Here is an 11,334-nt window from a genome sequence, read left to right on the forward strand (position 1 = left end):
CACAATCACAAATATGAGCCTGAATCAATATTTACTGAGGGCTCCTGTCACACTGCGCCTGCACAATAATCACCTGTGTTCTCCTTCTCAATCTGTCGTCCATCTCAACACACACAGCACACACACACACAGGCACGCACACACACACATGCCAGCACACACACACACACACATATCAACATGCACACATGCCAGCACACACAACACAAACAGGCAAACATGCACGCAGACACATCAACACACACACAGGCAGGTGTGTGTCTGCGCAAGCATTTGTGTGTGTGTGTCTGTATATGTTTAAGTGTTTGTGTCTCTGTATGTTTTTATTTATTTTATTTATGTGTGTACATATGTATGTGTGTGTTAAACCTACACTTCATCGTTGTATGACAATCATACGACTAGTGATGACCCCGCCCAATTCGCCCCCCTCTATGTCAGAGCATACACACACACACACACACACACACACACACACACACACAAACACACAAACACACACAAACACACAATGTATCCAGTCACAACGCACTCTGGCGCTCATTTAATAATACAAAGGTTTATTTATACAGGAAAAAAAGGCTTCCGTCCGGACATTTCTCTTCAGGTAAATGTGTCCCTCAGACCTCAGTAAGCCCCAGCTCGGTAGCGCCACCATGCTGCCGGTACAGCGCTGCACCCAGACACGCACAGCAAGACCCGCAGGAATATAAGGGCTCTCATCCCCCGCACGTCTGGGTGCTCACGCGCCTGCTCTCACACACACACACACACACACACACACACACACACACACACACACACACACACACACACACACACACACACACACACACACACACACACACACACACACACACACACACTCGCTCTCAGACACAAACACATGCACTTTCAAAGACACACACACACACAGAAAAGGAAAACTCCATAATTAATGCAAATAAAAAACAAAAACAAAAAACTAGGCAGGGCCGCGGATTAGTTTTCTCGTTCCGTTATTTCCCTGGGGGGTCATGTGGGAGCGGGGGTGGGGGTGGTGAACATCTGTGAACCCCTGTGATCACAAGCCCATCCGACGAAGACCGGCGCTCGCTAGGCTGATCTTCAAAGCGGCCCATCGACGAAGATATGCAAATCGGATCAGCTTACGTTGCTGTGCATTACAAAGACGTGCACGGACAGTGTGGGCTGAGGTGTGGGATCGGTTCACTCACTGGTGGGGATCTCACCAGCAACCCACAAGCCAACCGGCATTTCCCATGGAGACGTGGAGTTTAGGCAAGTGCCTGGACTCGGACCTCCTTCTAAAACCTTCACTACCCACAGGCCACACAGAAGAAAAAATCTAATATTTGGAAACGTTTTTGGTGAAGATAAGACAATCAATATATTCTTCGGCAACTTAGAGTCAAAAGTCCAGGAGTAAAGTCATCCAGGGTAGTCCTGGACTTATGACTAGAAGAGCTGTCTGAACCATGCGTGCAACATACCCGTCCCCAGCGCGCGCGCGCATGCGCGCGCACACACACACACACACACACACACACACACACACACACACACACACACACACACACACACACACACACACACACACACACACAGCACCAGTGATTACCATCACAGGTGACATACAGCGTTGTGCAAATAGCAGTAGCAGTTCTAAAGTTTGTGATTAAAAAGCCTCATATTTTCTACTTAGACAAACAGGCCAAAAAAAAAATTTGCATTATTTTCTCTCTGACCTCTGATTGACACGTGACTTGAATAATAGCACCACCTGCTGGCTGTGTGGATATTTGTATTTTTTTAAGTGAAGGGTATAATAAATTAACTCTGGGGGAATGACTTAGTGACAAATTACTGAACAATACTGACAACATACATGCCCATTGAATCTCTCTTAAATGTAACACATTTTTCTTAACAGATACAACATTTGTGAATTAAGCACACACCGTTTTGTCAGTTAAGCCCAAAAACAATACATGACTCATACTTAACAAGTCCATACCCGCACGCATTTAATAGACTTAAGACAGCGATTCACCCACTTGAAATCTGAACCCCGGCAAAATAGATTTAGATGGCTTTGTTTTAACCTACCAGTCCCCCCAGCTTCCACACACACACACACACACACACACACACACACACACACACACACACACACACACACACACACACACACACACACACACACACACACACACACACACACACACACACTTATCTAACGCCAAACGAAAACCCGGTAAAAACCATCATCAATCAGCTTCTGGTGATGAACCACGCTGGGATGTGACGGTGTGATGTCATCCACTGCCTGATGACGTCACAGCACTGACCGTACCTCAACGGGCGGCACGGTCCGTAAACATCTCGCCTTCGCCGCGGCTTCATTCATTCATTCACTCACTCATTCATTTCCACCTCGAGTCAACCTTTGGTTTGATGATGCGTGTCAAACCCACCACCATCCCCTCTGAACCGCCAATCACACCGCTCCCCATAGACAGCACCAATCACAGCTCACCACCAGGCACACCGCAGCCAATCAGGAAGGTCCATTCTTCGGACGGCCGGTGCCGTCTCGGAGGCGTCGACGGTCGCGTTTGGGATATTTTAAACTTCATACCCCACCGCGGAAACATAAAGAACGTCTCCCCCTTGGGGTTCAACCCCCCCCCTAAAATAAAGCAGGCGTCCGCGGAGGAGGTCTGGGTGACTGTGTAGCCGTGGCTCGTGTCTCTGTTTGGGGGGCCCCGGGGGGGCTCTTAGGGGTCCCGGCAGGGCTGGGTGTTGTCACAGAGTCAATAGAGGACAACTGTCCCTTCACCCTGCCTCGGGTCAACACGCTCCTCCTCCTCCTCTTCCTCCTCCTCCTCCTCCGCTCGCAACACCCCTCCTCTTCCTCCGGGCCCCCCGCCCTGTTTGGGGGCCCCCGTGCTCCTAGCTCTGTCCGGAGGGGAAGGGCCCGCCGACGCCCTGGGGGAACACCGGCCAACAATGTCAACAACAACAACAACAACAACAACAACACGGCTGCTTAATTCACTATTCACTAGGGATTGGTTGTTTTACCAGTTCTGTTACGTTATGGTTTTAACCCGAGTGGGCGAGAACCGTTTGGCCTGAGGGTGCTCTGAGACCGAACCGTTTTAACCTTGGATCTGCCTTAATGTGGTGGAAAGTAACGGTTTGGCCTGGGGAGCTTCACAGTTCACATGTTCCAAGTTCCCATGATAAGATGGAGGAAGTGTTGATAGTGATAATATCAAGAATAAAATAATAGCAACGATAGAGCAGAGAAAAGGGATAAAGTCCAGGACAAACCAGTTTGTGCGCAGCCCGGGACTTGGCACGCACAGAGAGATCTAGAACGTGACTTTGATCCACATTTGGATCAGCGGCGATACGGGAAGATCTCGGCTGAGGTCTGCCCCACGGTGGTGATGCAGAGAACTACACCACCAAGCCATTCATGGGAACAGTCAATAATCACGTTACTGTGTATCAACTCATCAGCATCGTTTTAGAGGTCAGCGTGCATTATCTTATCACTATCAATCAGCAGTAAGTCAAAAGCTTTGAAAGGATCAAACTTTCAAAAATCTGTCTGTGTTAGAACAATCAGACTCTAAGGTGATTCGATGTTATCAGTAGGAATCCCATTAATTAACACATATACACAGATAACTTTGAATCTTATCTAAAGTAAATGATTCGAACATGACCTTTTTAGTTGACTTTCAAGCCAGAAATGAGGTCCTGCCAAGTGGAGCATAGCATCAGGGTTACAGGTTCGGCCCCCGCTTGAGTAAGAGATTAACACCCTCACTGTATTGTAAGACTTTGAATAACAGCGCCCACTAGAGGGTTTAAATATATATAAATACAATAAATATATATATTTATTTACGGTTACCTTTGTCCTCTTTTTAAACATTTAAATGAACCAATGTGCCGGTAGTGATATGGCATCTGGTTCACGTCGACTTCAGGCCTGAGCAATCTTACGCCTGTTTTCCACCGGGGACGTACGCGCCGCGGAACGGCTGCGAACTCTGCCCTTCCTCCCCGTTACGCGCCCGCAGCGTAGCGCTGCCTTGCGAACCAGCCGTATTCACGCGAGATCACGCGATAATCCTAAACCTAATGTACTCACCTTCCACTCCCAAAACTACTGCAATTAAATGCCAGGCTTTGTCCTTTCTGACATTGTCAGTATTAAAAGGATGATTTATTTCATGAATTATTTTATGTTGCTCCACTTCGACAATCAGTCTCTCGTCGTCCATGTTGCCGACCCTCTGAGACCCATTGATTGATTGACTTCTGACCTGGTGCCACCGGTCGTGACGTAATGTTGATGCGAGGTTGTGATAGGCTACATGAGCGGAGTATTGTGTTTTATTTTGAAAATTGACCGGATGCTCTATCTTTTACTTTTCCACTTCCTGCCCTGTGTGCTCAACCCCCTCACCAGGCTAACCCCGTCGGCCTCTCACCTGTCCGTAGGTGACTCCCGGGGACCGGCTGCTCTGAAGGTCCACCCCGTTGGGCTCCGTCCCGAGGGGCCCCGGCCCCGTCTCCCAGGGGCCCCCCCCGCCCCCGCCCCCGCCCCCGCCGTCCTTCAGCCCCGTCCTCTCCACGCCCCCACCGCCGCCCCCGTCCTGTTGGTGGTGGTGGTGGTGGTGGTGGTGGTGGTGGTGCTTGTTCTTCTGCGGCGAGGCGAAGGGGTTGAAGTCGCCCTGCGGTTGGCGCTGTGGCTGCGTGTTGAACTCCGTCTCGAAGGAGGACAGCTGCTGCGTCACGCCCAGCAGACCGCCAACCTCCACGCTCAGGATCACCCAGATCACGTCTGGGCGGGGGAGAGGCCGGTTATGGACTCTGTCTGAAGAGTCCGCCACGTTGTGTCCTCTGTGTTATGAAGTCATTAAAGCCGGGGACCGGCTTTAATGACTTCATAACACAGAGGACACAACGTGGCGGACTCTTCATACAGAGTTCAATCAATGTCCCTCTCTTTGTTGTGTGTCCGTGTGTATCTTGAGCTGTTTGTGTGTACCTGACTGCAAGACAAGTTTTCCCTTTTGGGACGACAAAGATAAACCGAACTGAACCGAACGGAGAGATCTACATGAAACCGTCTTTAGGGTCTTTATAACACCGGGGATTTGGCTCAGAAGGTTTAGCGGGTCGGCTGGTAACCGGAAGGTTGCTAGTTCGATCCCTGGCTCCTCCTAGCTGAGTGTCGAGGCCTCACCCTGACTGCTCCTGACGAGCTGGCTGTCGCCCTGCGTGGCTGACACCGCCGTCGGTGTGCGAATGTGTGCGTGAACGGGTGAATGTTAGGCGATATTGTAAAGTGGCCACTGGTTAGAAAAGCACTGTTTATATGCACTACATTTATTTAAAATCCAGAATGTATACACACCTTTAAATGCCAAATTAATTAACGGAAATATTAAGTGTTTGTCGCTGGTATGTCCCACCTCCGTAGAAGAGTCCGGTGGCGTTGCACATCCTCCACTGGCCCTGGTACATGCCCGGGGCGGCGGGGCTGTGCATCTGCACGCTGACGTCAAACGTCTCCTGGGGTTCCAGGGACCTGACCAGCACCATGTTGACGTGGCCAAACTGGTCCCCGCCGATGTACTTCAGACACACACCAGGCGGCCACGACTCAGCGCCTGGGAGCGGGAGGGACACAGATATCAGAGGGATGGACGTCAGAGACAGGTCCACCACAGACAGGTCCAGCACAGACAGGTCACCACAGACAGATACACCACAGACAGGTTCACCACAGACAGGTCCAGCACAGACAGATTGGATGTGACCTTCAGGAGATAGTACCCAGAGGCTGGGAGTCATGCTGAGAAGAGGTTTACGAATCGGGACATGGCCGTCCGACCTCTGTTCCCATGGTTTAATCAGTGACCCCCCCCGTGGTGCGACCGGACACCCACCCGTGTTCTGTATCCTCCAGGTCTTAGTGAACGCTGTGTCTGGGGGGACGGACTCCCCCTCCCCGATCGTCACGTCCTCCACGAAGGACATGGCCGGGGCGTTGACGTTGGGGCTCTCAAAGTCGTAGTACGCACCGATCGCAGCCTGCAGGTTCCTGGTGGAGACAGATGGGATTCAGTCGAACGGAGGTTAAATAAGCTAAAGTATCGGCCCAGGGCAAACATTAAACTCTCATTAGTCTCGGGGTTTATCACTTGATCAGACAGCACATTTTACGTTTGCTTGTCATTTGTGGAAACGTTTGTTTGAGATGTTTGCTCGATTTTTTGTATTACCTTTTTTTTTATCATTCAAACTAATACATTTACAACACCATCTATTTAATTGACAAGCAACATCATCAATGAAAAAAATAATAATGAACATATTTATGTTTTTGCCCACTGAAATGTTCAATATCATATTTATTTTTCTTCTGATTCTGGTGCAGATCTATGATTGTAAATTGAACAGCGATGGAGAACAACCGTGAGGCGACAACCACTTGTTACCAGCCCTACGTTCATCATCACGACGGGTTACCTAACATCACGGCGTTGCCATGCATGAGTTGTGTTCGAATCCCCGAGTGACCAGAAGTGAACAAACTTAGAGGTGGAAAACTACAGTATTCCCATCGATTGTGCAATATGTTGGACGATCAGAATCTGAAAGGCCAAGATCGCTTCTGGCTGCGGTTGTTACCTTTAACCCAAGTTACAAGCAAACTAATCACTCTCCATTCAAACACATCTCAGATCAACATGAATGTCAACCCGCTGCACGAAGTTGTTATGCAACAAAAAGGAACGAGGAACGAAGAAGGAATGACTGGTGCTTTAAGCATCACACCGCATTTAAAACACATGCATTAATTACGCACAGACTGGGAGGGGGGGGACGCGACCCAGCACCCACTAATGGTCCGGGAGCAAGGGCCGTCGTGGGATCCGCGGACTCACCAGTTGGTCATGTCCAGGAAGAAAGCGCAGCCGGCCGGGTTCAGCTGGAAGCCCAGCAGCCTCTGGAACTCGGAGATGAGGACGTCCTTGTCCGTGGTGCCCATGCAGCTGAAACGCTGCATGAGCTCCGCGTCCACGTCCATGTCCATGCCGTCCATGGCGACGGCCGAGGTCCCGGGGAGCCGAGCCGAGGGGGTCCGAGGGTCCGGGAGGTCCGGCGGGGATCCTCCGCACTCTAGTCTATTCCGAGGCCTCTCTCCTCAGCCATAACAACCGGAGCTCAACAACAACAACGTCAGTACGCATGGTGGTGGCGCGGTGTGTGAGGGACAGTGTTGCCAGATTCTTAAAACTGCGGGGTGCCTCCAGCCTGTTGCCACATTGGTCGGGAAATCTAGCCCAATCTGGCAACACTGTGTGAGGGACGTTTTGACGTTACTACGCCGTGGGTCGTACGTCAGCGTTCGTGAATCGCCGAGGACTCTGACGTCATCTGTTGCTATTCGAAACCCGGCTTTTGATTGGGTGGCAGATTCATCAAAGTTTAAATCGACCAGTTGTAACAAATCTCGAAAAAGTAATAATACCCCAAAATATTAATATATAATGGGATGTGAAACGCGTGGAAGACATATTGAAAATAATATAATATTCTTTATTTCGATTAAAGGCTATCTTTCGGACAAATGAGAGGGAGTAGGCCTTCACAGTTTATTGTATTACTGTTCTTATTTGCTATATTATAAAATCAGCCAATTAATGTTTATAGAATATGATAAAAGCGTCCACTGTGATACCCCAGAGCTTCGGGTTTAAATGGGCGCATCATGCGTGTTCCCGGCTACGTTTCTTTTCTATTTTCCGCGGGCGGAACCAATCCTAAACTCCGTGTGCAACACGACGGGTTTTATCGGCTACACCGGATCGTCGCTCGGTGAAGCTAACCGGGAAGCATGCCGAAGTAAGTAAACGGGTTGACACTTTGTGCGTGGTTAAAACATGATATTGACTCGCATAACCTTTAAATGTACTGCAATATAGAACTTGATGTTGTGGGTGTTTTTTTGAGAGTATCCTGGTAATTTGTATGCTTCGGTCTTCCGTGGATTGGCTCGGCGTTTTAGCTAGGCTAATGTTGCTAAGCTAAGTTTGCTCATTCAAATCACACTTGCACCTACGAGCCCACCTATATGTGTTCTATACACCCCGTTAACTGTATGGCGTTTATCACTGAGCTCTCATGTGAAATGCATGCAATCATGGGTTTTTTTGGTGGTGTTTATATTCCTGCCTTATTCATTGTGGATGTGATGGTTACTAACCCTGAGGATTTCCTTACGTGCCTCTAGGTTTTACTGTGACTACTGTGACACCTACCTCACACATGACTCGGTGAGATTTGGTTGATTTTCAATATAAAACTCTTTATCAACTATGTGTATATATCCGTCCAGTCCACTCATCTTGTTTGTTGACCCTTCCAGCCGTCGGTGAGGAAAACCCACTGTAGTGGTCGAAAACACAAAGAGAATGTGAAGGACTACTATCAGAAATGGATGGAGGAGCAGGCCCAGAGCCTCATCGATAAAACGAGTATGTGGTTGGTTATAATTGATCAAATTAAGACCTACTACCCTCTAATCTTGTATCTGAAATTGTAATTTCCAGTAATGGGAAAACAATGGCAGCACTGTGTGGAGAACCTATTAGGTGTAGGAATGGATTGCTATTTTTTGCTTCTCGAGTGAATGCCATCTTTCTCCTTTCTTTTGACTTCATCAGCGGCGGCGTTCCAACAGGGAAAGATTCCTCCAACGCCTTTCCCTGGAGGCCCTCCACCAGGTACGTGAACAGCGTTTGACTGACAAACTACTGTCGATTGTCACTGACAATAGTGGGCATGAAGCAAATGCAGTGTCTATCAAAATGCAATAGTACATTGTTAACTAGAGCATAAAAAAAAAGAAGCCCCCCAAAACAAATTGATTAAGGCATAGGTCTTTACGATGGTGAGGATGTAGGCGTGTATGTGCACGGCACAGATCGCACAAGACCATGTTTTTAGTGCTGGACTCACTATACTAATACCTACGGGACATGGTACCCTTAAAATAACAAACATTTACAATGGGGATGAGTTTGTCAGAGGGCAGCCATGAAATTACCCATTAAAACCTTTTGGAATTGACCCGTTGAAATCAAAGTGCGTGGGCTATGAGCTTAAAGACTATTGAGGAGGTACTTGTGTGAAATTCGATTTGACTATTCAAATGAAATGTCAGTTTGAAGACCTTCTTTACATTACTGAACACGTGGTCCTAACGTAAGTTTTCATTGTTATCTTTATTTTGACAACACTAGCACCGTTCATGCGAGCTTCAACAATCAGGATAAGCTAACCAGCATATTTGGCCGCCCGGCGCCTTCATAAGAACCGTTCTGTTGAATCCACACGCAGCTAAATATCTGTTGTCTGTTCTGAAATAATGCATACGGTGCTTCCTTAATGCATAACAATTGGATTACATTTTTTATGAAACTCATTCAACAGAGATTAGTTCATACAGTGAAACATGAACCTCGATGATCACAGAAATGTTATGGAAAATACCTGGGGAAAAAACCCTGGAAAACGATGAGCTCAGAAGAGTGTGACCTATGGCCTCACTTGACCCAACGCTTCACCTTTGTCCCCCAGGTGGCCCCCCACGGCCAGGCATGCTCCCCACCCCCCCCATGGGAGGCCCCCCCATGATGCCAATGATGGGCCCCCCTCCCCACGGAATGATGCCCGGCGGTCCAGGAATGGGTACGTCAAATCTCCAACTTCTTGTTTGGATTCTACGGACACATCTGTCCCTAGAACAGATGTGGGACGTTTCACTTCCTTTCGCTGGGTGGAGATCACTGTGCACTTATTCGGCCCTTGGCCAGCACTAGTAAACCTTTCCCAGTGCAACGACGAGAAAATTCTTCTTGCCTGGACACAAATCTTCTGAAAAGTGTCTCCACCAGAGGTTCTGCTATCACATGATCAGACGCAGGACTGCTGAATCAGAGATTACAAAGGTGTCGATTCCGAGATGGCTGAACAACGTGAAAATAGGGGCTCTTTAATTCAAACAGCTCACACGTCAATTGACCGGAACATGGTTGAGTACGTTCAGTAAATGCATGGTGATGTAACCTGCAACCTGCTTTCCTTCCAGGCATGCGGCCCCCAATGGGAGGCCACATGCAGATGATGCCGGGACCTCCCCACATGATGCGGCCCCCCCGACCTATGATGATGCCTGTGCGCCCAGGAATGATGCGACCAGACAGATAAAAACGTTTTTCTATTTTAAATTTTTTAAAACGCCTTTTTTGTTTCTCTTCCCTTTGTCGTCTTGTGAGGAAGCATTGCGACATGCTTCTGCTACGGACTTGGCCTGTTTTCAGTGTTTGGTTTATTTTTCAACGTTTTAATTCCGATCCGGTCACACAGAGTTTCAGTCACTGTATTTTGTCACCTGATTTGAAACGCAGTTGTGATTTGGGTTGCAGTTGATTTTTGTTAAATAAAATGGCACACATGTCCTCTTGTTTATAGCTACAATTTGTAAACGTCACGTTTTGATTACATTTTTTGAAATGTTTTAGGATTGTGTTCATTTGTATTGTTTTGACAAATAAACAATAGTTTTTGAACATCTCTTGTCTGAATTGTGATTTCATACATTGAGGCCAGTGTTGCCTCAACATACAATGTTCAGTGATTTTCCACGTAACATTAAAGCTTGCTTGTAACACATGACTACTAATGCATGGTTTTAAATGTATATTTAATGTTTAATTTATTATAAATGTCTTTGGGTGGATACATGTATCCAAACCTTGAGTTGATAAATGGGCAAATGTTTTTAATGCGTTTGGAAGGTTCTTGATTCTCACAATGGAGGGTATACTATCTTTGGTGTTTCGATTCCTACCTGAAATGTACCATGTTCGCTTCATGTCATTTACCTAGGCATACATAGGCAACATAAACCCTACCTCAACTCAACTTTGGCTGCTCTCGACAAAAGCTTCTGTTAAATGGCTCAATGTTAATCCTATGGAGAAATATTGTGCTCCGAGGGGGTGCAGCCAAGTGTGGCCACAACTTGATCATGCTGAACTGTGTTGCGTTCTATTGCTTCTCTGGAGCACATCCTGATGTGCCCAGTAGAGGGCGCTAGAGAACCAGTGCAGTATGACTCGTGAGTTAATTAAAGGCCCCCTCTTTTAAGGTTTGATGGATCAGATTACAAAATAGTAGTCCCCGGGATTGGCTGATCCATCCATCATTCTCCTGGGTACACTCCCACTTGTG

At 47.7% G+C, this 11,334-nt stretch overlaps 2 protein-coding genes across 2 annotated transcripts; one reads left to right on the forward strand and one right to left on the reverse strand.

Annotated features, from left to right (window-relative positions):
• Positions 1–917: 917 nt before the first annotated feature.
• On the reverse strand, positions 918–7,308 carry LOC115557263 (protein ILRUN). Its single transcript, XM_030374947.1, has 5 exons — positions 6,981–7,308; positions 5,979–6,133; positions 5,502–5,699; positions 4,515–4,867; positions 918–2,991 (listed from the first exon to the last, which is right to left on the reverse strand). The coding sequence occupies exons 1-5, from the start codon at positions 7,136–7,138 to the stop codon at positions 2,956–2,958; spliced, it is 900 nt and encodes a 299-aa protein (XP_030230807.1). The 5' UTR covers positions 7,139–7,308; the 3' UTR covers positions 918–2,955.
• A 519-nt stretch (positions 7,309–7,827) lies between these two features.
• snrpc (small nuclear ribonucleoprotein polypeptide C) lies at positions 7,828–10,674 on the forward strand. The gene is made up of 6 exons (XM_030374948.1): positions 7,828–7,941; positions 8,330–8,372; positions 8,465–8,573; positions 8,763–8,822; positions 9,679–9,789; positions 10,190–10,674. Exons 1-6 carry the CDS (start codon positions 7,934–7,936, stop codon positions 10,306–10,308), a joined length of 450 nt encoding a protein of 149 aa, XP_030230808.1. The 5' UTR covers positions 7,828–7,933; the 3' UTR covers positions 10,309–10,674.
• The last annotated feature ends 660 nt before the right edge of the window (positions 10,675–11,334 follow it).

Source organism: Gadus morhua, chromosome 13 (assembly GCF_902167405.1).
Source record: "Gadus morhua chromosome 13, gadMor3.0, whole genome shotgun sequence".
Taxonomy (NCBI): domain Eukaryota; kingdom Metazoa; phylum Chordata; class Actinopteri; order Gadiformes; family Gadidae; genus Gadus; species Gadus morhua.

What these genes read in the sequence shown, in the direction of transcription:
- snrpc (XM_030374948.1), top strand. An exon ending in CCTACCTCACACATGACTCG is followed by an intron (nt 8,373 to 8,464) that starts GTGAGATTTGGT and finishes TGACCCTTCCAG; the next exon opens with CCGTCGGTGAGGAAAACCCA. An exon ending in GCCCGGCGGTCCAGGAATGG is followed by an intron (nt 9,790 to 10,189) that starts GTACGTCAAATC and finishes CTTTCCTTCCAG; the next exon opens with GCATGCGGCCCCCAATGGGA.
- LOC115557263 (XM_030374947.1), bottom strand. Translation starts at nt 7,138, where the DNA reads ATGGACGGCATGGACATGGACGTGGACGCGGAGCTCATGCAGCGTTTC. An exon ending in TTCCTGGACATGACCAACTG is followed by an intron (nt 6,134 to 6,980) that starts GTGAGTCCGCGG and finishes TGTCTCCACCAG; the next exon opens with GAACCTGCAGGCTGCGATCG. An exon ending in CTGGAGGATACAGAACACGG is followed by an intron (nt 5,700 to 5,978) that starts GTGGGTGTCCGG and finishes TCCCGCTCCCAG; the next exon opens with GCGCTGAGTCGTGGCCGCCT.